We start from the raw sequence: 26289 nt of genomic DNA, 5'->3' as shown, positions 1-26289 counted from the left end.
CCCCCTTTTTTTCAAATAAATTTTGGGAAATTTTACATCGATTCTGAATCACAGCAAATGAGACTCTTGATTCTTATGTGAAATTATATATTTTTTTATTCTCCTAATGTCCAGTGTTGCCTTCCCATCAGTTCTGATCACATTTTCTGTCCCAGATGAAGAAAATCATCCCCACGGCATGATACTGCCACCGCCATGCTTCACTCTTATGGAGGGTAGGAATACTTTTGCAGGGGACTGTATATATTAAAACAGAGTTAATAAAAGCCTCTCGCTTCTCGGGTGGGTTAACATTTGATGGGGGTCCTCTGAGCCCCCTGATGAAATGTTAACCATCGCACGTCGAGTAACGAGCACTTGGCCGCCACGCTGCTGAACGCCACGTTTTGATTACTGGTAGAGACGGATCGCCGCTCACTAAAACGCAATAAAACATTTTAATCCGGTCTTATGGCGGCTAATAGGCTCAATTCAATATGAATGAGCTCCAGAGGGTGATAGAAGGTCCACAGCATCGTCTCATTAGGCGAGGCTCTTCCTTTACTCCCTGGCAGGCTAATGAAGCTCCCGTTCAGCAGCTTTGGCTCGCGTTTTAGGGAGCTGATGAACGATTCCGTGACCCGCTGGCAGACGGCGAGGCTGTCACCGGCCGCCGCGCCACCTGACGTGGTATCCAGCGTGTCGGCTTTGCACACCTGGGAACGTGTGCAGTTTAAATAGCACAGCCGAGGCAACCGTCAGGCCTCCCTGGAGGGATGTGAGCGCCCGCGGCGTTCCAACGTCCCCTGAACGCACCGCGGAGGCAGAAAACTCACCTCGACGACTTCACCTGCGACCAACTAATGTATTCTTAAGGTGAAACGCGAACAACCTGAGATGATGAAATACTTTGACGCTGTGTTGCAAATTACGATCACATTTTCAAATACTAGTCAATATTTTGAGGCATTCATTGCTAATACATGTTACGTTTTACAGCTGAGGAGTGACAGTAAGTAAATGTGCACTCGGCAGCAGGGAAAGTATCAGGATGCTGATGTTTAAAATTTCTGAGACACGTCTCAGAAACGCTGCGCTGGTCCACGGTTACAGTAGTGTTGCATCAGTTCCTCTCATTGGAGCTCTGTTTAAGTGTGCAGGAACCGACTGGGACCAGTTCGGTTAGCTTGGAGAGTGAAATGTTTTCCCTGTGGACCGGCCAGTTTGCCAGCGAGGTTTAATATGTGCAGCATGTGGCAGATTATCTGGATCCATGTCAGCACAGGTGTACTAAACTGTTTGGTTTTTTACACATATTTATGTGCACTAATAGCAAAATCATAGTTATATTTTTAAATGCTGCTAGGGCTGCATTTGACAATTATTCCAGTAATCAGTTATTCTGACGATTAATTGATTAATCGGATAAAGAAATTCTACAGATTTTTCATTTAACCACTTCACCCTGTTCAAATGCAGTATTAGAAATACATTAAAAGATGCAAATAAACAAATAATTCCTTTTTTTTTATTAAAAAAACAACAACTAATCATTACTTTGCTATGCCGCTTGAGGAATTCTGGGTAGGACACATTTACAAACAAATATATTTTTCATCTTCAGTGCAAAATGTATAATTTTTTGCATAGAGTAGGTTTAACTACAGCTCTGAGTGTGTAGTTCTTTCAGCAAATGTTCTTTTTATGAATCTCTACACTCCAGTTCATGATTAATCAGTTACTAATTTAGTTGATGATTATTTAAATAATTGATTAATCGCGATTAATCCGATGAATTGTTTTGAACCCATTTAAAATGTTTTAAAAATCACAGAATGAAACACTTTGTCATGTGTTTCTCCTTTAAACGGTTTCTATAAAGTGTACGTTGAATCATCATTTAGACTGTTCATCTGTTCCTGAATTTCTTTAGATCAGAGTGTTATGTGTTCCTGTTCACATGCTGTCATAAAAGTTCTATCAATCTGGCAGTAATTAATCTTCCCTAAAAATATTCCGCATGAATAATTTCCTGATTTAACAAAGGAGGAAGAAGATGTTTTTATCATAATTAGCTTATTCTACATAGATACTCTCAGTTTTACCTTAATCTGTGTTTGCATTTCTGATTAAAGTCACGCTCGGGGAAGACCTTTAAAGCCCAAAAGTGAAGTGAAAATCACTTGTTTGTAGGTGTCAAGTTCCTACATCTCTAATAATACAGGTAACATTAGACCCCTAGGCCTCGCCAAGTAACAAAAAAACTGTAAGAAAAACCTCGTCTTTTTAAAATAAACCCCCTTAGTCGTGTTCCCTTGCAGCTCTCGCTTTTTTGTCCAAAAAGCTCTGAAATAACACCTCCCCTTTATGCGATGTCTGTAAAAAAAAAAAAAAAGAGAACACAAATAGTGAAATCTGAATCGGCGTCCTGCCGTGAAGACGGGTCAGGAAGCTTCGCTCTCCAGCTTGGCCCCGGAGCCGCGGCGGCCGACGGAAAAAAGCGAAACCGACCCCGCATGCTGTCAAAACAAAACGTTTAGCTCTTTTCTAATTTCCCACGCTGGCCTTCCGCAATGCCTTATCTCCGCAGTTTTGCTTCCCCAGCATCCAGGATCCACCTGCCAACCCTTTGCTCGCTCACCTCCGACTAAAACAAAAATGATCATTTCGTCGGCGGCCGGGGAAACGTGCGCAGGGCTGGGGGGGTTGAGGTGATTCATATTTCTCTCAGCCGCATTCGAAAAGCCTCCGGAGGAGACGATCCGGGTCCTCAGAGAGCTGCCAAGGCGTGGGCGTCGATCTGAGGTGTTGCTTGTCTCGTTTTGAGTGACAGCTCGGAGATGCACTTGTTGGATGTTGGTGCACACGCAGGGAGACGGAAGGAGGCAGCCAGGAGACATCCAAAGACAGAGAAATGTGCAACAGTGTGACCTCCAGGCACTTGTCAGGCGTCTTCCATATCTTACTTTTTTGGCGGCGGGGATGTTGTGAGACAGTAGGGAGCTCAGGGTAAGCAGTCTGCTGTGTTTAGAGAGGAACACATCAGACTTTGTGGTCACGTTCATCCACAGAAACGGGGAAGTCTGGAAAGACCTGGACTTTGATTTCAGGATTTTCCAGGTCTGGAGAAGAATGGGGAAAAGAAAAGAGTGGGAAAATTATGTGTACTGCTGCTTGCTCTTGTCTTTCCGTCCTTCTTTCTGTTTTTGTTCGTCCATACTTCCACCCTTTAGAAAGTTTAATCTAGAAAAGTGGAATTTCTACATAGAAAATCTGTAGGAACACTGACAACTCGTCCTAAATTCCTTTGAGTTTGCGTGTGTGTGTGTGCGTGTGTGCGTGTGTGTGTGTGTGTTGTTCCCTCCTCTCCTTTAGCTCCATTTCTGTTGGATGTTTCTGAGCGTGCCTGCCTGCTTATGGTGCCGTTTCTGTAATCTGTAAATGAGCTTACTGCAGGGCACTTTTTTTTTTTTTTTTTTTTATCCAGGACTTACTCATTTTCTTTATTACAAAAGCGTTGGGATATTTAGATTAAATATCATTTACCATAAACCGTTTTCCCAGAAAAGGGAAATGCAGAGCGCTTTGTCGCGTTACCGTTTCTGGGAACAAAGGGGGTCAGGCCGATAAGACTTTTTACTTGGCCTGCAGTGTTTATCCAGCAGTGATTTCTCCGTATACAGACAGATTTTGTTTATATTAGCCTACAACATTTGTTTTACATGCTAAGTATACATCAATGGTTGGGTAAATGTCATGCTGAAGCTCAATTGCAGTAGCTAAAGGCTATTTTTGGAGCACAAACCTGTGACAGATAAATGGCCCCCCAAAAATGCTTGTAACCAGATGTTGACAAACACAAAAGACTTAGCAACTGAATTGCCGGTATGTGTTGGGTCATTTGAGCTTCAACTTCTGAGAGATTTTTGCTTCAATATTGTTATTCTTTGTGACGCCATCTATATTTTTGAAGAGTACAGTTTCTTCTGTAGCAGTATTCCTACAAGAAAGGGTCCATTCATCCTTAAAACGTTTTAAATTAATAAAAAAAATAAATTTAGCTACGTTACTCATAGGTCTTAAATTCACTTTGTTCTGTGAGTGGAGGCAGTGACGGCTACCAGCTAATAAACTCTTGCTAGCAAAGGGTAAAACTTGCTGGCTATCTAGCTTTACCCTTCTTTACTCTTGCTACATAGCTCTTTCACCCCAGCAAAGGGTAAAACTCACTAGCTAGCAAGCTTTGCCCTGCTTCTAAAAGAGCTATCTGGCTAGCTCTTTTAGATTACAAGGGTAAAATTTGCAAGCCAGCTAGCTTTACCTTGCTTTACCCTTACTACCTAGTTATCGAGGGTAAACCAAGCTTTTTTACATCAATCATAGGTAAGTGGAAATTCATCTGCAGTTGGCTGGACAATGTTTGGTTTAACCCTTGACTCACTACTGTTCCCAACCCTTATGATTTATATATTTACAATTTTCTTTTGTATATTTTTGTCATTTCACAGGCCTTACATTTAATTCATAATGGTCTTAATGGTCTTTAAAAAAGCTCCAGAAACCATGTACAAAATAATGCTGCCACTTATAGGAATGACGTTCTCAGGCTTGAACAGTCAAACACCAGGTTTTAGCGCCATCAGACCCCAGAACTTCTCCAAACAGAAAAGCCTCTGTCCCCGAGTTCACTAGAAAGCTGTAATCTGGTGTTTGATGTTTCTTTTGGAGCAGTGGCTTCTTCTCCACCGAGCGGCCATCCATAACTGTACAAGCCTTATTTCACTGTGTCTGATGACCGTCTCCTCCCAGCTGGCTCAATATTGCTGAGTGAGGTTGAACTGGAATCGTTCCTCAAACAGGAGCATATGTTTACAGTTGAAAAAGTCAGTGTATGTGAGTTGGTTGTTAATGATTGACCGGATTATGACTCGGTTACACTTTTAACTGTTTCTGTTGCTGTTCATTGCCCTTTACTAAGAATCGACTGAACTCTAGTTACATCTGTAGGTGTTCCCTCTCATTCCCAGACTTATCAGTTCCTGTTGGCAGCCGTTGTTTTTGGCCACGTCTCCACAAGGAAAGAGTCTTTGCGATATTTGTTTGCTACGCAGAACAAACCACAAATAGTAGATGTAAATTTCTGCGGCGCAGACAAAATGGAGATTCTGCCAGGTGGGGTATTAACAAAAAGAAAAAAAGAAAAAAAAAAAAAAAACATGGAAGGAAAAGCAGCTCCACCACACGTTTTGATTGTGAAAATGATGCATGCAAAAGCGAGCTAACATGAAAATCAGGATTCAAAGAGAGCAGCCCTCAGGTGTCAGAGCAGCTCCACTAAAGAGGGAAGGTGATGCCATTAGCTGCCAGTGATTTGCTTTAGTCAGAAATGAGCTGGCTTTCCAGGAAAGGCTGCATGGTGTACCGCTGGAGTACAAGCTGGGCCCGCGTATGAGTCACACACTCAGCGTGAGGCCTGTGAGTAGCTGCTAAGTAGCTCCCATGGACCGTATTTGTGAATGGAAGGATTGAACTTTAAATCTTTGCATGTGGGGGTTGTGGGCGGGGGGCGGGAAGGGGAGAAAATTAAAGATTAATGCGTTCCTCGAACATTATCAAGCTGCAGCGGGACATAAACTGCTTTCAGATGAGATCTTTTTTACCGCTTTATTGTGCTCGGGCCTGCGTGGGCGTGAGTGTCGTTTACGGCTCTGAACTGGCGAACTTGACACAGTGCTCCTTTCCTCGTAGGCTCTGCTGTATCTAGGTTACAAGTACCAGTTTCTAGGTTTATATAGCAACAACACAAATCAGCCAGGAATATACAGTCGTCTAAAATAAACATTAACAAGGAGCACTAGATGATTTAGTGCCAGCCGAGATTAAATTGTTCTCTCTTGGGTTTAGACATTTTAAGCAACTTACATATTTACGGCTTAGCAAAGCTGCTTGCATTGCAGCACAGGCGAGACCTTCAGACAATTCTCTAGTTTTAACTCCATCAAACCAGCTTTGCTAAGACAATGTTTTCATTTGCAATGCCACAGTCATGGTTGAAGTCTCACAATTATTAGCACAGTAGTTTGAATGTTGAGTAGTTTGCAAGCATAAAACAAGAGTTGGGAAGTAATTAGTTACATTTGCTCAGTTACTTGAGGAACTATTTTTGTTGAAAAATTTTATTTTAGGATATTTTTATTGCGCTGTACTTTTTACAGCGCAATAACGTAATAATTGTAATATAATCAAATACTTAGATTTTATTACAAAGTATTTCTGCTCTTATTTGAGTACAACGTTTGGGTACGCTGCCCAGCTCTGATCAAAGCAGTAAAAAGAAAAAAAACAACTCTTTCTCTCTCTGCTCTCTGGATGATTTGAACTTTTGAACTCCTAGATTGATGAAATCTATCATTTCAGGACCTCAGATGACTCACAGCCATGCTATGTGTTCACCAGTACTCATGGTACCAACATTTATACATCAGTTATTTATGTAGTGTCCTTAAGTGTTCTTTGCAAGTATGCTTATACATTGGTTGTTTTACATTAAATCCCAAGTAATTATCCCAAATAAAAGATGACAAAAGTGGTTTGGAGGCACCAGCCAATAGCGTGTCTAGTAGCACTGCATTAATGATTTTAAAATCACTTTTGTTTTTACTGCTCCTGCACTTTAAAGTCCTTCCGTTGACATGGCAGCGCCTGAGAGCTTTCTCTTCAAATCTCAAATCTGTCGGTGAACTCTGTAGGATTATTTTCCCTCTATAAGGGCAATAAAATAATTCCCCCCCCACCCCCTCTCTTTTTTTTTATGACCCGCTGTTTTGAAACCAATGTTGGCAACACCCTCCACCTTACCGCACTCATTGGTAAAATAAATAGTCTGCTGCAGATCAGTAAACAAGCCTAATTAAGTACTTGGCTGAAGAAAGTTTGATTTACAGCAACATTTTCAGTCCTCTTAATCCATAAAGTTTGCACTTAAACTGTAAGATTTACACTTAAAACCTCTGTTTTATATGCATGTCTGCTCCTTATGAGTAAGGAAATATAGTTTTTCTTTTTTACTATTATTATTTCTCACATGCTCAGATTTCACCGGTGTGACGTGGACGTGGAGCCGAGCGCCAGCTGACAGGCAGGAGGCAGGGAGGCGGCGTAATGAATAAACTTTCATTTAATTTGAACCAAAGCAAACACGCCTGGAGGCAGGCTGTTAAAAATAACAGGAATCCAGGCCTGACAACGCAGAGACCGAAACCTGCTGTGGCAAGACCAGGGACAACCTGCAGCACATGCGTCTGACCGAGAACCAAGTCGGGGAGCATTTCTACCGTTTATGCCGAGAATAGAAATCACAAAGAGGTAGAAGAGGTGGAGTAATTGGCGACTGTTGGGAGAAGAGGAGGAGGGAAAACCAAGGAAACTGACTGAAGGAGTGAAACAAGCTTTCAGCGGCTGTAAAGTTTGACTCGTCAGCTAATTGCGATAAGATAATTAAGCAGCTTCCTGGTGTGTGTGCAACTGTTCGCCAGCTCTTACCATTTGGTCAGCGGGGACTTTTCTCAGAAACGCAGAGGGACCGCTGCTGATGTAAAACCGTCTTCCAGGCAAAGCGGCGACACTAACGCACACTCTCACCCTTGTGTGGGGGGATTTTTCCCTCCTGGTGAGGAAGCGCCGACCCCAGGGAAGCGCCGTGGCTCACCTTACGGGTCTCCCTTTATACACTTGTTAACGAAAGACGAGGCGTGTCTTAATAATTTCCAGGTAATTGCTGTCGTGACCAAATGTTAATCTTGTAGGTTTATCAGGGCACGCACTAATCAAACTCCCAAACCGAAACGCCGCAGCCTGGCAATCTTGGATGATGCCGTCTCGCTGCGGTGGGGTGTGGGGGGGTCAGAAAGATTTATTAGCTTTCATTTTTATTTGAAAAGTATTAGATTGTCGTTTTTGGCAGCCAGCTGCTTCGCCCGCTAATCTCTCCAGAATAATTTGATGCCACATTTTTCTCTCTCTCTCTCTTTCCCCCTCTCTTTCTATCTGTCTTCTGTACTGTTTTTGGATCTTACTCACATCCTTGACAAACATCGCAATACAGTATGCACACAGATCTCCAGATGGCTATACATCTATATTATGGATTTGCTTTTTATTACACCTGCCAGATACTATTAGGTAGCGGCGCAGAGATTTAGAGAGCGGTCTGAGGCTGGAGGATGAGAGCTTTTCCACAGTGGCAGCGCCTCGCAAAAGTATTCACACCCACTATATCACATTTTTTCACACTACAAACACAAACATCGGTGTGTTTTGATAGGATTTTATGTGGTAGACCAACACAGGGTAGTGCGTTATTATGAGTAAAACCCCCTTTACAATACACTAAAATAAAATGATACAACATCTCTCAGAGCTCTGTTCAACTCCAACCCTCAGCATATCTTCCAGTTCTGGTGCGTAGTGTTCTGTAACAAAATAAAAGTTTATTGTTTTTTGAGAGGGCAAACTTATGTCATTTTCAGAATATTACTTAAAGACGGTGTCTCAAAACGACAACATTGTTGTAATATTTGCCATCGTACCTAGGATAACCACAATAAAGCACTACTTTTTGTTGGTCTATCACAAAAATTTACTGCAAAAATGAGGAGACGTTTCGGGAAATGGAAAGTTAGTGGGACTTTTTGTATGTTTTTTTTTATTTTTCTTTAAAAACAACGGTTCTCTCATCCCTTTTTTTCCACTTTGGCACCTTTCACTGACCCCTCCCCCCACACCGCCACCCCGCTCTTCATCCCCTCCTGCAGCTGCGTGCGATCACACATCAGGCCGGCGGAATCCGGGGCCGAACGGGTTAAAAGCTTTCACTGCAATAAAAAGGGCCCGGCTTATCCCTGAGTCTATTTTTAGCAGCACGCACACCAGATATGAGCACGTGCGCATGTGGTGCACAAAACAATCATTATTTTTGGTTCTCTTCCCTCTCCTCCTCCCCCCCTCCCCCATCGTGTTGATTCTCCCTTTCATGATCGAGCGCTTTGCTGCTGAAAACGGAGGACGAGGGCATGCATGACACAAACCCTGGCCTTTTTTTTTTTTTTGTTTCGGTGTGTGGCAGCCGCCGCCGTGGTAGGTGCACACGCCTCGCGGTGGGTAATTTCTACCCTGACTGTCACGTTTCTCAGCTTGTTCACTTGTGGAGACATGTTGTTTCTGTCTCTAAAAGCCAAATTACAAAAAAAAAAAAAAAAAAGGTTGCAAAATACTCTGCGGCGTGTTCCCACAATGCCGCACCCTCTCTCTCTCTCTCTCCCAGAGAGAGGAGTTTCCAGCCAGCCAGACAGTTTGTCCGCTCCGTCCTCCCATGTGCCACCGACTTGGCTGAACACGATCAACTGTCCATCATAGGACAAACCCAGGGGGTCTCTTGTCCAAACGGCGTGCACAAGCCCCACTTTGTCCTTGTGCAAGTGAGGCACGCCCTCCCACCCCTCACCCACCTCCCAAAAACAAACACCTAATCATGGCATTTCAACCTTAAATCATTAGAAAAGCCTTGTTTTTAATTGGTGTCGGGACAAAGACAGCAGAGAGTGAACATGAGCTAATGAAAGCAGCGGGACGCATCCTTTGTCCCCGTGTCTTTTGTCTCGACCCAGCCGAGAAACGGGATACACTGTGTTCTGCCAGCGAGCTGTCGGCGGCAATTATAGTTTACACCGCTTCCCCAGAACCCCGTCCCCGTGCCTTTTGACATGGTGCTGCATGCAGCGGTGGCCGCAAAGTACGAACGTCTGCCCCGTCCAGCAGGGAGATGCTGAAAGTTACACAAGCAGATTAAAGATGATCTTTAGTAGAAAACTGGGGACGGCGGAGGGAGAGAGAGAGAGAGAGAGAGAGAAAAAAAAAAAGCGAAAGTTGAGACAGATATTAAATGTTGCACCTGTTACTCTGAGTCGATAGTAGGTGCAGGGGCACTATGAGCAACTGTGATAGCGTGGGCGTTTGTTGTTGTAAGGCAATAGGCCCAGCTACAGTGAATTTTTTTGCAGTTGCATCACAGGTCTCCTAGCAACCATTTGTGGTATTATCTCGGATGCTCATTAGAAAATCAACTGAGCAAATATGAGCTATTTATACGAGCCGCTCTGCAGACAAAACCGAGATGATGAATTTAAAAAAATGCTGCTGCTTTGAAAACACGTTTTATATATATATATATATATATATATATATATATATATATATATATATATATATATAAAATGCCATTTTTAAGAAGTGGAAGAAGTAAGAGATTTTTCAGAATAAAACTAGAAAAAGCTAGCTAGGTTTTTTTTTATTAGCTTCCAATCATTTGATTGAAAGATTTAAAGAAAAGCTTCTACAATAGTAAAGTTGGGTTTCTAGTGACTTTATCAGCTCTGCAAATAAACAAACAAACAGCTGTTTGAAAACAACCAAAAAAATCTGGAGGCAACCAGTCCCTCCTTTGGTTTCGCTGAGTTTTAAGTGTATGAGATTAAAGTAAAAATTTGAAGTAATAACTTACATCTTTTAAAAGCATTTGTACGATTTCCATTTTGGATCTATTTCACAACATTCAAAGAAAACTGTTAAGATGTTCAACTCAAACAAATCAAATCTTATTTCCTTGAACATTTTTGCCTTTCTTCAAGTATATAAAACAAAGTATATCAGTTAAAATATCCTTTCCTTAAGTAGAAGGTCTGCACATAATTGCAGATATCAGATGGGAAATCTGCCTTTTGGATGTCTTGGTCACCGTTCTCCTTATTTGCTGGCATTTATGAGAATAATTGGCAAAAATACCAAACAAAATATATTAATTTAAATCACATAAGACACCGAGGCAGGAGTTGTGACTGTGGAATATCTTAAAAGGAGAAATATGAGCAATTTTCATGCCAATTTAAGGCTTTTATTTATAATAATTGGCACTGTTACCAATTAGCTGGGACAGATGAAACTGGAATTCTCCATGGTTTTTGTGCCAATAAGGAAAATATACTGAAAATACATCCATTTATTTCAACATTTGCAACCTCGCAGTTGATAGTTTGTCTTTTAAAGGCGTGACTTTGCAGGAAAACGCCGTCCGACTTCTTTCTAACTGCGTTGCGTTTTACCTCAACTGCTTGGGAATAATTAAAGTAAATCAAATCTTACACAAAACGTTCAACATTAAATTGTTTGGGTGCATCTTGGAGGCTTCAACTTAAATGTTTGGCTTCCAATGAGCAAATTAAAAAAATGATGTCGGAGACATTAAACAAAGGAGAACTACAGGTTTTTTTTAAGGGGGGAACGGGGGTTTTCACCTAATCCCACTTGAGCTCGTAAATTTCCAGCTATTTAAATGAAAGCGCCGCACTCTTGCCAGCTTAAATTATGAATGCGCTTATAAATTTCACACAACCCCCCCCCCATTGAAATGTCACAGCCATATTAGATTCATAAATCTGAACCGCACGCTTCCGTCTCCACTAGTTTAGCTTGAACTTCTCCTCTGCAGCCGACACGCAGCAGATGCCTCTGTAGTGTAATTACCGATTTCGAGTTAAATTTCTTTTTCTTTTTCACTTTATATCAAATGCAGGCTTTCACAGTGAGACACAGGGAAATGGCAAATTGCATCACTGGTGTTCTTTTGTTTTGTTTTTTTGTTTTTGTTTTGTTTTTTTCTCCCCAGTACGAAACCAGGGTCAGACCGTCGCTTCCTTCCGAACGCAAACTGGCGGAGGCTCACGCGGGGGTCACCCATTCTCCTTTATCAGTCACCATGACGTCAGGGCGGTGCCCTCGGGAAGCGAGTTTTGCGCCCCCAGAGGAAAAGCGTTCTTCAAGGAGAGGCGTGTTTGATTAATCGTATTGTTCCTGTCTGGTTTCACCTTGCCTCGCCGGAGTCACCCTGGACGAAGCAGCCAGAACGGAAGTGCGCTGAATGTAATGAGGCCGGAGCATCCTTCCTTCCTCCCTTTCTCTGTCCCCCCCCCACTCCACCCCCTCGTCCCTCTTTGTAAACGCCACGCTGCCGTGGACAGACGTCTCATTCTCATTCCTGCCGCGTAACAAAGGCCTCTTTCAACAAGGCCGAGCAGAGACCGGGTCAAGTCCCGTCCCCCCACAACCCCCTTGTTCTCCTTGCTCATCATAAGAAAGCTTGTTTTTGACAGAGTGGTGGTGGGGGGGAGTGAGTAGCTGCATTAGGCTGGGATGACTGACTCTCCGCCCGAGGGTAGCGGAGGCTATTTTTAGCTTCCCGTCTTCCCAATGCTTCCCCACTGGGAGCCAGAAGATAGGAGGAACGAGAGAAGGAGCGGGAGAAAGATAAGAGAGGAGGAGGGGAGCTGCTGGGGAACTAGGCTGCGTTTAAGATTGATGGGGCTTGTTGTTGTGGGTTCCGTCTTCTCTTGTTTGTGCTGTTTTCCGGCTTCGTTTTCAGTCTGCTGCGAAGCTATTCGCATCCCGTAGAGTCCCCCACGTTTTTTGCTTCGCTGCGGCCGCGGACGCCGGCGGACTTCACTGGGATTTTGACCAGCAAGCAGACCGATACAAAGTAGTGCAAAGTGGAGTGACATGGTTTTTTTTTAAAAAGTTTTTTGTATTCACAGCTCAATACTCCTCAATAAAAGGCAGCCAAATATTCCAGGTTTGTTTCAGGTCTGTTAGAGATCACCATGAAGGCTCAGGAGCACGACTCGTTGTTATGGACACTTTGGGGAGAGAGTTTGCAAGGAAGCTAACCTTGAACCATGGCGGTGGCAGGGTCATGCTGTGGGAGACGATTTCTTTAGCAGGGGACAGAAAAACTGTTAACACTTGATAATAAGATGGATGGAGCTGAATTAATCGACTATACTACAAAGTCTTGATGCTCAATTCCAAGCTAAGCACAAAAACACCAAACTATTCATACGCTTGTGCGGCCCAGTCAAAGTTCAGACATAAATCTAATGTTCTCGCGTGCTTTACATCCAATCAGAGCTGCTTTGCAAAGAAGAATGGGCAAAAACTGTCTGAAGATGAGAAAACCTTTTTGGGACGAATGCAAATTGCAAACAACACAAACTTGCTTGTGATAGACCGTTTAACATCATTGCAAAAATGACAAAAACAACCCTAAGTCTTTTTGTCTAGTTTCTCCTCCTAATATGTTAGTAGACTTAAAATAAGACAAAACAAACTTGCAAATAACTTTTCAGGAGCTTGTTTGAAGTTAATAACGACTCGTCCCACTGCCATATTATTTCACCAGCTCTTTTTCATCAGTATTAAGGATTTAAATCAACATATCTTCCTGAAAAGATACCTGTAAGCTCTTCTTGTTTTTTATTTTCAAGTGGACTAAGATATTTGCAGTAGAAACTAGACTAAAAAATACTTCAGATTTTTCTGTCTATCACATAATCTGTCCAATCAAACCCATTGAAGCCTGAGGCTGCAACCTGGCAGAACGTGAAACGGATCCTCCCATCCGTGTGCAGACAGCCCTTATGTGCGACCGCGCGGTTTGCACCAAAAGCCGCGCCAGCCGCCGCATGCAAACGCATCCATCCTCCGCCTGAGCGCGAGACACAAGTTGTGCAAAAATAAAAGCAGGGTGGATTTACTCCAAAGCCACAGGTGTCATCGCATGCAGATGCACCTCATTTCCTTTGCAAAAGAAAATTCAATAAATAAATAAATAAAAAACCCGGAGCCGCCCAGACTGGGACTGGAGGGTTCACCTGTGCGTTCTGGACACACCGCGTCTGCAGGATTCAGGGGGGGGGGGGGGGGTGCGTGTGTGTGGGGTGGGGGGGTTGCTTCAACTAGGCCAAAAAAAAAAACAAAAAAAAAAACGCTTATGCGAGGGTGCCGCACAATCCGCAGCGAAAACGCATCCTCCAGCTTCGCAGCTAATTAAGCCCGTGTATGTGCGAGGCTATTCCAGAGAGAGTTCCAGAAATAGACGGAGAGGCCGGCCGCCTGTTTTCCGCTCTTTTAATCCTCCAGAGGGGGTTTCACATGTTTTTATTTATTTATTTATTTTTACCTCCAATCCAAAAGAAGTAGTTGCACGCTTGCGCCCCTCAGACGTCTGTGATCAGAATACATATGAAACAGGTGCTTGTGGTTACTAAAAATATTCATTTTCATTGTGATTTTTTTGTTTTGCTCCATTCCCCCCACCCCTCTGTCTCCACCCCTCCTCTTACCTCTTCCTCCCCTCTATCCCTGATGCACCCTCCTCCTCCTCATCCTCATCCTCCGTGTCGCTCTGCTTTTTATAGCCATGTCTTCCCAGGGCTCAGCAGCTACAAAAGCCTTTTCATGTTGCCACTATAATTACAGCCTACACACACGGACATGCATGCATGCATTCACACACACACACACACACACACACGCACACACCTCTTTTGTGTCTGTATGTGTGTGCGCCGTGCGTGCTCTGCATGTGCTGTTATACACAAAAGGGTGAGCTATTTTTACCTCCCTCCCCTCCACTCCCCTCCCCGCTCCTCTCCATCCCTCTCTCCTCCGCCGCCGCCGTTAGCCACATTTGCTATGCTGAGCACAGGCGCTATCAAGCACACACCAAAACCGACACACAGGCGCTGATGAGCGCGCTCAGCATCCCTCAGAATCGAAGCTTATCTGAGCGCTCCGCTCCGGTCCAAAGCATCCACCCCTTCCTCCCTCCTCCGCTCTCCTCTTCCTCCTTCTTCCTCGCCGCTCATGGATCAGGCTGCAGCAGCAGCGTCGGCGCCGCGGCACGTGCTCCCAGCCGTTCGGATGACCTGAAGCCCCCCTTACTTTCTCATTTTTTTTTTTATTTTTTTTTTTTAAAGCAGTCGCATCGTCGCCGGCAACCAGCTCCCCCCCCCTTGTCTCGATGCTGCGGACCATATTTGAAGCAGAATGTTCTCTTTCTCCCACAGAGGGAATCCTGGGGAAGGAGCAGTCGCTCGAGGTCCTCAAGACGTCGGCGCTCAACCACATCCCAACAGGTTGGACAATCCCTAATCCCTCTGTGTGTGTATGCGTGTGTCTGTTTGTGTTTGTGTGTGTGTTTGGATGTGATTCCACTATTAATGTGCAAAAAAACAAAAAATCTTCCATTTTCCCGACGCTGTAACTCCTCCAACAGACTCCTCGTGTGTTTTATTTATGCAGTCGGTTATCTCCCCGTGCCATTTTGCTGAATGAAAATCCGGAGCGCTGAAAACTGCCAACATACACAGCAAAACAAGCTATTGTGCAGGTCGCTGGTGTGTTTTGCTGCAAGTTCCTGACTTAGTTTTTGGTCTCAAAACAAACGGAGGCGACTTTTTCTTGCTGCCGCTGTCGCCTTTTAGTGTAAAATAAGGGGGGGGGAAGAAATGGGGCTCTCTGTTGATGAATTCCCAAAGCATTCTTGAGAATAAATGGGTGTTTTGTAGTGATAGTTGAGAAATGAGCAGGAATCTTTTTAGGAGAAACTGGCGCAAGGAAGCTGAAGCTGCTGGGCTTCATTTTTTTTTTCAGCCAGAGGAGAGTCCGATTCATAAATCCGGGCTCTGGGATCGGCAGCAGACCGGCTTGTTTTCTATACGCCTCTGGCTAGGGTGATGAAATATTGAAATCCACCGGAGCGTCTTCATCGGATATTCTGGAAAGCTGTTGTCTTGGATACGGAGCTGCAGAGGTTTCCGTGTTGTGACCCGAGAGCGTTTTGTTTTTTTCTTTTAAATCTCACACAGGCGGGAAAATGTAGGGTGAAGAGTTTTCCTGGTTTGGGAAGGAATAGAGAAGAGAAGATGGAAAAATGTTTCCATCCACCCACCCATCCACTTTTAAAAGTCATAAGTTAAAACTGAACCTTTGCGTTTATATTTGGCTGAAAAAGTCCAGGAAAAGATCACTGACTTTGTGAATTGTTGTTTTGCCGTCAACCTTGCCATGACACTTTGGAGCAATAAATTGTTTGTAAAGAAAAAAACAACAATACTAAAGTTATAAAAAAAAAAAAAAAGTGCCGATGCATTCGTGGTTGCACTCGTCCCGGTAATCGGATGCCGGTGTCCGGACCGACGGCGCTCTGTTTCTGGAATGCAAAGCTGCGGTCACTGCACCTGCTGGGAGTTACTCCAGTCAAAAGTAAACACCTGAGTTTGGGTTTCGCACAAAGCAGCACAGATTGTTTTAAGAGCATCCGACACGTCGGATGTGCGGCGGCTGGGAGCTCGTGACCGTCTGCCAGGAAGCTCCCATGCGATGGATGCGTCTCCAGTGCGGCTGGCTTTAGGGAGAGCAGGTTTACCGCTGTGCGTTCAGGTGGCGCCCTCTGCCTCCTCCTCCTCCTCCTCCTGCATCAGCCTGGGCAGCGAGCTGTGACACGCTCCATTAAAGCCCTGCTGCAGAGGCCGAGAGGGACCGCCGCCTCCAGGTCCCGCTCTCATTCCCACCTCCTTCCTTCTTGCTACAGAGCGCCGCTGCAGAGACGTCGCCTGACGATCGTTAAGGCGGCGACGAGTTGGAGATTGCGTGCTCGTCCCAAAATGGTTGGTTAGAAACGGCTCCTGTCATGGTGGAAGTTCTTAGTTTTGATGCTTTTAATCAAGTGTGTCAAACTCAAGGCTCAGGGGCCAAATCTGGACCACCATAGCTTTTAATGTGGCCCTATAGACTCCAAAGAGATGCATAAACCTTCAAGGTAATATTTTATTAATCAAATCAAAGTCGATTTTATCTGCACACTGGCAAATTACATCAATCAGTCTCTCAAATTTTTATGTTTCTGTCATCTCCAAAATTCACTCTTTTGTTGCACTAATGCATAATTGAGTTTGTTGTTTCCACATTTGGTTTAAGTGGTGCTAGCTAAGCCTGTCAAGATAGCAAATTTTGCAAGACGATAAATTATCCAAGAAAGTTATTTGCGATAAACGAAATCGTCTTTTTGAAACAATTTTCAAATACTATAATGGTAATGTCCTAATGACGCAAGAACAGATTCTCAAGTAATTAGTAAACTTTCAATTCTAATGGACATTTAACTCTGGAACTCGAAGACATTTTAAATATTCAAAAAATAAATAAATAAAACAACAGAAACGACAAATAAAAAGGGACCAGCTGACACCAAAGCAGCAGACAGAAGACATTTGTCATCCAGTTTTTGGTAGAAAGAGAGAGAAAAGAGAAAAACATGCATTATGCAAATGAAAATCATTGAGCTCGTTTTAATTTATCATGCGATTAATTAATTTATTACTTATTTTGATGGACCTAGTTGGTGATTGATATGGCGAGTAACAAAAAGTTACATTAACCGTCAAACATAGGTGGAAATATGGCAAAATTCCTTGCAAATATTTCTAAATTAGCACCACAAAACAGTGATTTTTATTGCAAAAACAAAACAGATCACAATCAAAAAAATCCTCGAGGGACTGAAAAGATGTTCAATATTATGTCATTTTAATGAGTACTTGTTGATCACAAGCACGGCTATTTATTACAATTTTTAAATGGTGCTATTATATGTTGCAGGCATGTAGTATCATTTCATAGCACAATAAAGTTACATCCAGTTATAGAAACACTGTCTATATCAAATATCACTTTAAAGAAATTTGATTTTGTATTTCAACACCTTGAAATTGGGCTTCTGTCTCTAAAAAAGCCCTTTCAGAAGCTCCGCCTTCAGGAAGTCATCACAACATGACTATTCAACAATGTTTTTTTTTTTTTTACCAGCTTTGCGCTGAGCAGTAGCTCCTATAAAGAGCTCAGTTGATGTTCAGTTCCACCAGGTGTTTGCTAATTGCTGCTGGCTAGTCTGAAGGAGCAGAGTGAAGTTCAGAAACTTGAAAACTGCAGCTCTGAGGTGGAGCTGCCCCTTAAAGGCCGGGCTAACCCCCCCCCCCCCCCCACAACCCCAGGTGTTTTGCACAGCTGAATGGTTGCCATGGAGATACAAGGATTAAAGAATCAAAGCAACACTCCCGTCTGTTTTTGATGAAAACTAACATTATAACAGGAGGTAAAGCTAAAAAAAAAAATAGTTGATTTTGCACGATACCGCCCCTTTAACAATTTGTAATGGGTTTTATCAATACATTCCAGAGCAAACGGCCCTTTAAGAACATGAAATGAATAGAAAATATTAATATGAATAGAATTATGAATAGAAAATGAGAAGGAATGTCTCGGTTACGCCGGCAGGAAGCTCCGATTAAAACTGAATCGTGTGCTTTCTGCTGACAAATCTGAGCTAAATCAGGCTGCAGATCAAAGGGGGGAGCCTTTATTTAGATCCGACAAACTGAAACCGAACCCAGTTGCTGTCAAACAGGTACACTGGCTTCGTTGCGCAAAGGCTCCCTGGAAGCTCCCACGGCTCTCCCCCGAGATGCCGTCTCTGTTTTGATTTTGGCAGCGAAGGCCCCTCACATTATCCTTTATCCCGCGTGCATCAGTAAACAGAGGAACACGCTTGACGTCAGCGCGAGACGACGAAGGGGGGCTGTATCAAAGCGGGTCTTTTCCGAGCAGCAGCTGGGACATTCCCAGGAGCTTCTCTCTTGGCTATTAGAGCCCAAACTCCGCCGGCGTGCGGCCAGTGGAGTTTGGGGTCCCGTTTTGATGTTGTTGTTTAAAGGAGTGGGCTTGTTGATCGTCGATCGGGCAAAATAAGATTTTCGGCCGTTTGATTCGGTTTGGCAATCTGTTGGCATGTGGTTTTACTGTTGGGGTAAAATATATAAAGAAAGGACAGCAGACATTATCGGATGGTAATAAAAATTATCTTTGCCAGGTTGTAAAATAATATAAATTTAACCTCATGGGTGGAAAAACACAACCGATTCCACCCTGGAGAGGTGTTTTGCAACAGAAATGCAAAAGATGCTGCGCCGTCTTGTGCTTTAAAGTTACTTCTGAGGCAGCACTGACAGTTTTAAAGAGAAACAAATCCACAACCGTCCCTTCAGAGCGTTATTTTTGACCTGGCTTTGTCTCCGCAACGATTCTGGCTGCACTCACTTGTAAAAAAGGACTCCGAGAAAGTTAGTTTACATTTGCAGCTCCGCCGCGGCTGGAAGGGGAGAGATTGATCGCACTTTTCTGGCCACGCTTTCGGGCCCACAGTTTGCTCAGCGAGTCGCTAAGCCTAACACAGTTTGTGCTTTCTTTAAACGGTATGCTGACCGAACCCCAGATGAACAATCAGGAGAGATCAGAAGCGGGATCTTTTTTTTTTTTTGCACAGTTTATTACGAAGACCGACAGCTGCTTCCAAACGCGTCACGCAAAACTTTCCGTCGGAGCTGCTATTAAACCTCCGATTGACAAAAGCGCGTCGCTGCGAATAGAACGGAGTGGGAAAACTCCCCCGCTCTGTTTCACCCTGAATCCATTTTACTTGTTTATCTGTTTGGGGAGGGAAATGCAGGCAAATTCTGTGCTGGGAATACCAAGAGAAGAGGCGGGGGGGAAAAAGGGAAAGGCGTTTGTTGTGATTTTGAGTTTGGGATGGGAACTGCATGAAGTGAGTGGGAGAAGTGTGTGGGGGGGGAGGCTAAAAAGGGATTTCCTCGGTCTTAGGAGCAGGGAGAGCGGGTTGAGCAAGGCGAAAAGAGTAGAGAGGGTGAAGAGAGGGAGTGCTGCGTGTGTGTATGTGTGTGTGTTTGTGTGTGTAAAAGAGAGAGAGAGAGAGACGCTGGTTCCTGGAAAAGCTGCAGAATAAACAGGCTGCATGCCTGAGACTGCCCTGTGATGTCACCACTGGGCAAGCCGGGGATGAGGGGAGGAGAGAGAGACGGGAGGGGAGGGAGACACCCATCAGGTTAAGACCGGAGCAGAGGACGACAGAGACAGAGAGCATGAGGACAAGTCAGACGAGTACTGCTGTCATTCCCCCGTAACACACCGAAAGAAGAAGAGAAGAAGAGGAGGAGCAGGAGGAGGAGGAGGGTGCATCAGTGAGGAGGAGAGGACGAAGATGGGTAACGACACCACTGACTTCTTTCTGTAGCTCCCGCTTTTCATCCGGTGAGCAATTAGCGCCGCCAGGGTGGCGGAGACGCCGAGCGAGGTGTGTTTACGGATCCGCATGCGTCGCCATCGATGAGTGCATCGTTTCAGAGACACCTCCCCCTCCACCCCATGAACATTTTGTGTCGGTGGAGGGGGTTTTTTTGGAGGGGGAGGAGGTAAAGTGAGTTATGGATTCACATTAACCAAGAAGGCTGCGGCGCAGCTCTGACAAGTGCAGGTCTAACCCATCCTTCCTCGTTTCTGCTTTTCCGTCGTCCCCAGAACCAATGTTTCCGATTGCTTTGCTTTTCTACCTGTTTGTCCCTAAAGGGCTTCAGATGAGGCATTGATTTGCAACCTTAATCTGCAGAGTGACTCATGCAGAATCAGGTGGCGCTATATTAGACTTTAATGGAGAGGCAACGGGAAAATTGCTGCCTACTGAAATCAGACAACTTTAAGCTTGATCAGCTCTAACCAGCAACTGGCCTGTTGAAAAGGAAACTCAGATATTTGAAAACGTCCTACCATGGTGCAAAGAAGTGAAGAAAAGTCATTGTTAGCTGTGTTTTAAACTAAATATGTCGAGACATGTTTTATGTTAATTCAGGCTGTGAGAAGGCAAGAGAGAGCAAGACATTATTATTTTAAATTAAGTGGTAACAGGTCAAAGTTTTACCGAAATTGGCATCTTTTGACCCTAAAAGTAATAACATAAAATAAAATAAAATAAAAACTGATCTTTTTCCTAATCTTGAGTAAATCACACTTAAACTCTACCAAGTTGCATTGAGAACGCCGCTCTGCAGTGTGGAAGGTAAGGGAAGCACTAATGTGTTACTAGGTTAAGAAGCTATATAAAGGCAAACTGTTAAGACGTGTCTGTGCTTCATTTAGGCTGCAAGAAGGCAAGAGAGCAGGACTTCAGCAACTAATAAAGTGTCTCTGTTTCAATCCTTTTAGATGATCAACTTCTCTGTTGTGAAACATGCTGGATTTGGAAATGTTGGGAACCTTTTGCAAACCTTCAAGCTACATTCTGTTGGAAATACATACGAAGACTGTTTTTAGTAAAGCTAACATAGCTAACGTAAATATTTTCCGACACTAAAGACAGTTTAAAATTTGAACTCCAAGCTTACATTTTCTTTCTGATAGTAAATCCCTTCTTGACAGCGACAGATATGTCTCGCACACAGTGTGACGTCGCTTCTACTCCGATTTTAAAGAATTAATTTGTGCTGAAGAAAGAAATAACATGCTCAAAAATTGACCAAAACATTCCACTTGACTCATCTCTTCAAAGCTGTTCTTTTGATTTTAAAGTTTCTTTTATAGAAGTCAGCTAAAATTGACAGTTTCAGATCTTTATTTTTATTTTTTAAGTGATGTCCTTTGACCCTAAAAGTCATGAGATCGGCCACTGGTTCCCAACCTTAAGCTACAGAGTGACTCATGCAGATTCAGGTAAAAGCTACCGCAGACTGAATGAGTCAGAGGGTTTAAAAAAGAAAAATCTACCGATTCATAGTTTCACACAACTCCTCTTTTCTTATAAAGCTCTCCTTTCTCTCATCTTCTCATCACGTGTCAGATCGTAGGCTCCCTTTCAATTAGTCCCAGCAGCAGCAGCAGCCTATGAGACGTGTTGTAATCTCCCCCCACATGACTGCAGTCCTTTAGGACCCTGTTGCATGTTGTTGTGCTGTTCTCCTGCAATAACCGCATGGGGGGGGGGGATGGCATTTCACCTGCTGCACACAGTGAGAGTCAAGCATTTCAGCATTCAGGCACCATATGGCCTTAACAGTAGCAAAGCTGCTTGGATGTGCAATTACAGTTTGGTGATGTTCAGGAGGAGGAGGGGGGGGGGTAAATGCATCAAACACGGAACATCCCGCAGCAGAAGCAGAAAGCAACTCAAAGTGTTCGTCAGTTCAGCTCACCGCTGATGTTTTGTTTGCCGATTCATTAACGTGAAGTGTCCCTGGCTCTCCGCAAACATTGTAGGCAAATAATCGGACCAATCGGCTCCTGTTTGTCCAGACTTATTGGTAGGAAGCCGGCGGATTGGTGGGCTTCCTGTGCCCCGAGCCAGGGGTTTTGGGGCAGGGGGGTGAAAGGAGGTGGGGGGGAAGGGTCAATGCAGGCTTTGTCGGATGGGTCGGCGAGTGCTGTGTGGAAGAGCAGCACAGCACTTTTTCTTCCCAACAGATCTTATCAGGATTTTACCAAGTTTAAAGATAGCTCTCTTGGAACTGGTGTTACTTCACCAACATTTGTGACGCTCATTAAAGAACAACTTTTTTCTCAGAAATGGCAACTAAATCCAAGAGCTTTAATCCGACGGTCTGATTTACAGCTCCGTTATCCGTTTATTGCTTTCTTGTTTTACAAGCAGTCTATCTAATGTGCTGCTTAAAATAGCCAAGTCATTTTTTTTTTTATTATATATTCCTCCCATAAAAGTGAAGGAGCGTGAAAAGTATGGGAGACTTTTATTTTGTGTGTGTGTTAATTAAAGAAAATCTCAAAGTTTAAAAAAAAAAATTCTCTTCCGGGCATTTTTCTAAGAGGTAGACTAATTAAATAGCACTCGTGAAGTGCATTGATTTAATCCGCCCTCAGCTTCATAACCTTGAAGTTGCGCAAGTATGAAAACACACAGCGATGTGCAAAAGAAGAGGAACATGTCTGCTCGCATGTCTTTTAACCTTGTGCCGTGTTTTGGTTATTCATCCTGCTCCGCTTGTCTTGCTTTGGCGTCAGAATGTGCTTCTGTTGTTGACACAGAGTTATGAGTGCATCCTATTTAGGAAACTCGGCCTCGCTGGTATAAAACACTCCTGCAGGAGCTCATCTTTTTTTGTGTGTGAGATGTATCAATAAAATACTCAGTAATACAGGTTTTAGTGCAGGACTTTAAATTTTGATTCTGATTTTGTTTATCAAGAGAAAAAAAGGCTGATTCAAACCAGCCGTGCCCTTAAGGTAACAGTAATTTTCCTTCTTATACCAGGAATTACCTGTGATTAGACGCAGTTTGTGAAGAGATAAGTTAAATTTCACTCACACACCCAGTTTTGATAAGAAGTAAGAAATCGCTGAAGTAGGAGCTACCTGGCAACACGAAGTAGGCAGGAAATGGGAAAGGCTTTACGTCATCGCAACAACCTTTCATTATCCATCCATCCATCTGTTTTATCCCTCCATCTCCACCTGTCTGATGGTTCCTATTCTTCTCTCCTCTTCAGTGGACATTAACTCTGCGCTGCCCCTGCGTCTGCCCCCTGCTGCCATCCCCATGGACCTGCGTGTGGACCACCACCACCACCACCAGCAGCAGCAGCAGCAGCAGGTGTCGTCGCTCTCCCCGACGGGCCAGCTCTCACCCAGCTCCCTGGGAGGATCTGGTGGCGGCAGCGGTGGTGGCGGTGGCGGTGTGGTGGCGGCCTCGGTGCGCGAGCAGCAGCTGCAGCAGGAGCTGCTGGCCCTGAAGCAGAAGCAGCAGATCCAGAGGCAGATCCTGATCGCCGAGTTCCAGCGGCAGCACGAGCAGCTGTCTCGCCAGCATGAGGCCCAGCTCCAGGAGCACATTAAGGTACATCATTTACAATTAGCATTATTTATCGAGCAGCATCACCCGTTTTGCAGAAATTCATTGAAAGGACGCAAAACAATAAGAACCTATGGAGTTTTAAATTAGTCCAATTATTCCACATAAAACCAACGGGCTTGCACACCATCGCTATTTAAATCTCCCCCAAACCAAACGAAGACGGCTCTTAATTTATTCAGCCTCGGGAGTCTTCGATAACAGACTGAACTCAGCAGCTAAGAGCAGCCTCATCAGCTTTAAATGGCTTCGGTGCAAGCAGAGAGTGAGAGCAGAAACAGAAAGGCACTTTAGCTTCATTTTCTTTAACTCCTCGGATGGATGAGGGCAATATAAAGATGTGTCTGGCTGCAGGAAAGAGTGTGAGAAATGGACGTGTGAAGCTTTCCTTTAAATGATTAAAAAGCTGGAGTTGAATTTAATTAGAGCCGAGTGGATCCTACTGTCTTTCAGCTCTTCTAACGTACCGAGTTTCATTCGTTTCCACATGAGCGTGCATCACTTTGTGGCGTCGCACGTCTAAGGGAAGTGCAGAAGTAGAGAAAGTTTTAATACTGCAGCATTTGTTTTTCTTAAAATAGATTCAACTCGGTTTGTTTGGAGGGAAGATAAATCTTTAGCTTGACTTTATGTTGCTTCTTTATTTTAGCTGCCTTTGACATTTTTTTGTCCTTTCATGCTTTTATGACTTTTTTAAATTAAAAAAGAGGTGAATCTTTCAGATTTTTTGTAGAAAAAAAAGATTTCTTCCTCATCATAATCATTCTTTGTGACTCTGTCGTTCTTCCTGTATTCCTCACTGATCTCTTGTTTTTTTTTTTGCCATTTCCTTCCTGTCATTAACTTCTTCTTTCCATTAACGTCTTCCTTTCTTCCTCCTGTATTTACTCTCTTTCACTTATTCCTCCCATGTTCTCTTTTCATACTTCCTTAAATCCTTTTCCTTCGTTTTGGACATTTCTGGGGGGTTTTGTCATTGTACTTCTCTTTTATTGCTAAATCTGTGCAACTTTTGCTTCTTCATGTGTTTTTACACTTTTTAACCGTAATTTTTCTTAAAATAACATGCTTTAAAAAGTAAATAAGTACAAACAACCGAAAATTTATAGAAACAGAAGTGTTGCATTGATTGCATCTCAATAAATGAAAAGTTTAAATAACTAAATTCAGGTGAAACTGATATAGTAAGAATGTATTTTTTGTTCATTTTTACAATTATGCCATTTGCACCCTCCACAAGGACGGTAAAGCACTTAAAGTCATTACCAAAGAAGCTGAAAGTTTAGTGGAAAGAAAAAGTGTGGCAGAAAGAAATGCATAAACAAAGACAATAGCCATAAAACCAAAAAGGTGCATTAAAGCAACAGAATATTTATTTTGGACATAGTTATGATATATTACATTTGTGTGCCCCCTTGTTTAATTGTGGCCCTGGGCAGCTGCCCATGTGGCCTGTATCAAAAACTGATGCTGACCAGAGCCAACATCAGAATCATCTCACAAATGTACTTTTTGGCAAAGGCGAAGCAGTTATTTCCAGAACTATTTTATTAAAAAGGTCACAGGTTCGCTCTTTGTTATTGGGATGTCGATTTAATGCTCTATGTGTCCCTGGTAGGACCGTTAATAGCTACAGCACCCTCTATATTTACCACCATCTCCTAAAAAAAACAAAAACAAACTTTAAATAATTTTCAGTAGCATAACCTGAACCTGAGATTATTCCTTCCAGGGTTTCCCCCAGAAAACTTGCTAAACCCGGTGGTCGGGCATCGAGTCGGTCCACCGTGTTTTGTATTAAAAGACGTTAAGTTGACAGGAAATGTAAAAGTATTACTGTGTAATTATGTTACAGGAAAAGATCTCCAGTGAAATGCTATTTAAACCCACAACTAGTCTAAAAACAACAAATTTGCACTTCTGTTTAATCCAAATTAAGTCAGCAGCTCCATCAGGCCCCCAAGAGCTTCAGGGGCCCCATAAACACTAATATTTTAAAACAGACCACAGATACATAAATGTAACACTTGTTTATTGAGATGATCAATGCTGTTAAATTTGATTCAATTGTGTAGGCATACATAAATTAAATTATTTTAAATTATTTAACATTTAAATACAAGATTTTACGGAGCTGGCAAGTTTACTTTGTAAAACTTCAAAAAACAATATTCATAGTTAGATTGTTTTGTTACCATAGCAACAATCTGATGCTGTGAGTTTAATCTTTGAATTTACAAATCCAATTTAGTAAAATGTGATTATAACTTATTACTTTTTAGGCTGGCCAATTAAACTACTCCCTTCTCCCATATTTCACTAAATCTAACACAGAAGCTGTTAGAGGTGCTGATATTTTTAGCAACAAAAGGGGCCCGTAAGTCAGATTCTGCTCCATCCCTCATACAGCCTTGGACCGGCCCTGCATGATGAGGTAATCTGCTGCACTACGCAGAAATGCGCACCAAACAGGAGATTTAATTCAATGCTGCTAATGTGGCTTTAGTAGCTCTTTCATTTTGTGTCTGTTGAGTTTTTAATGAGCGTCACAGAAACTATTCTGGTTGGTCGAGTTTATGGGACGAGCTTCTCAGATCTCCGTGCGGCCGCGCGCATTAACTCTAAGTAGACAACACATTTGATATGGTTTGATGCATCGT

The 26289-nt window shown here is 43.2% G+C and overlaps 1 protein-coding gene across 4 annotated transcripts in view; it reads left to right on the top strand.

The window, feature by feature from the left end:
• Positions 1-26289, top strand: part of LOC106924954 (histone deacetylase 4-like) — a 64359-nt gene that overhangs the window by 6405 nt on the left and 31665 nt on the right. For 2 of the 4 annotated variants that reach the window (XM_014998927.2, XM_014998930.2), the window contains exons 3-4: positions 14934-15002; positions 23268-23614. In XM_014998927.2, the coding sequence (XP_014854413.2) occupies positions 14934-15002; positions 23268-23614 (416 nt within the window). Of the gene's footprint in view, positions 1-14528; positions 15003-23267; positions 23615-26289 lie in introns of those variants that run through there. The other 2 variants (XM_088014250.1, XM_088014249.1) reach the window with 1 other exon arrangement.

Source organism: Poecilia mexicana, unplaced genomic scaffold (genome assembly GCF_051168715.1).
Source record: "Poecilia mexicana isolate PSO_F unplaced genomic scaffold, ASM5116871v1 scaffold_2, whole genome shotgun sequence".
NCBI lineage: Eukaryota > Metazoa > Chordata > Actinopteri > Cyprinodontiformes > Poeciliidae > Poecilia > Poecilia mexicana.
Note: the sequence above shows the minus strand (reverse complement) of the source record. Positions and strands in the feature narration are given on the sequence as shown.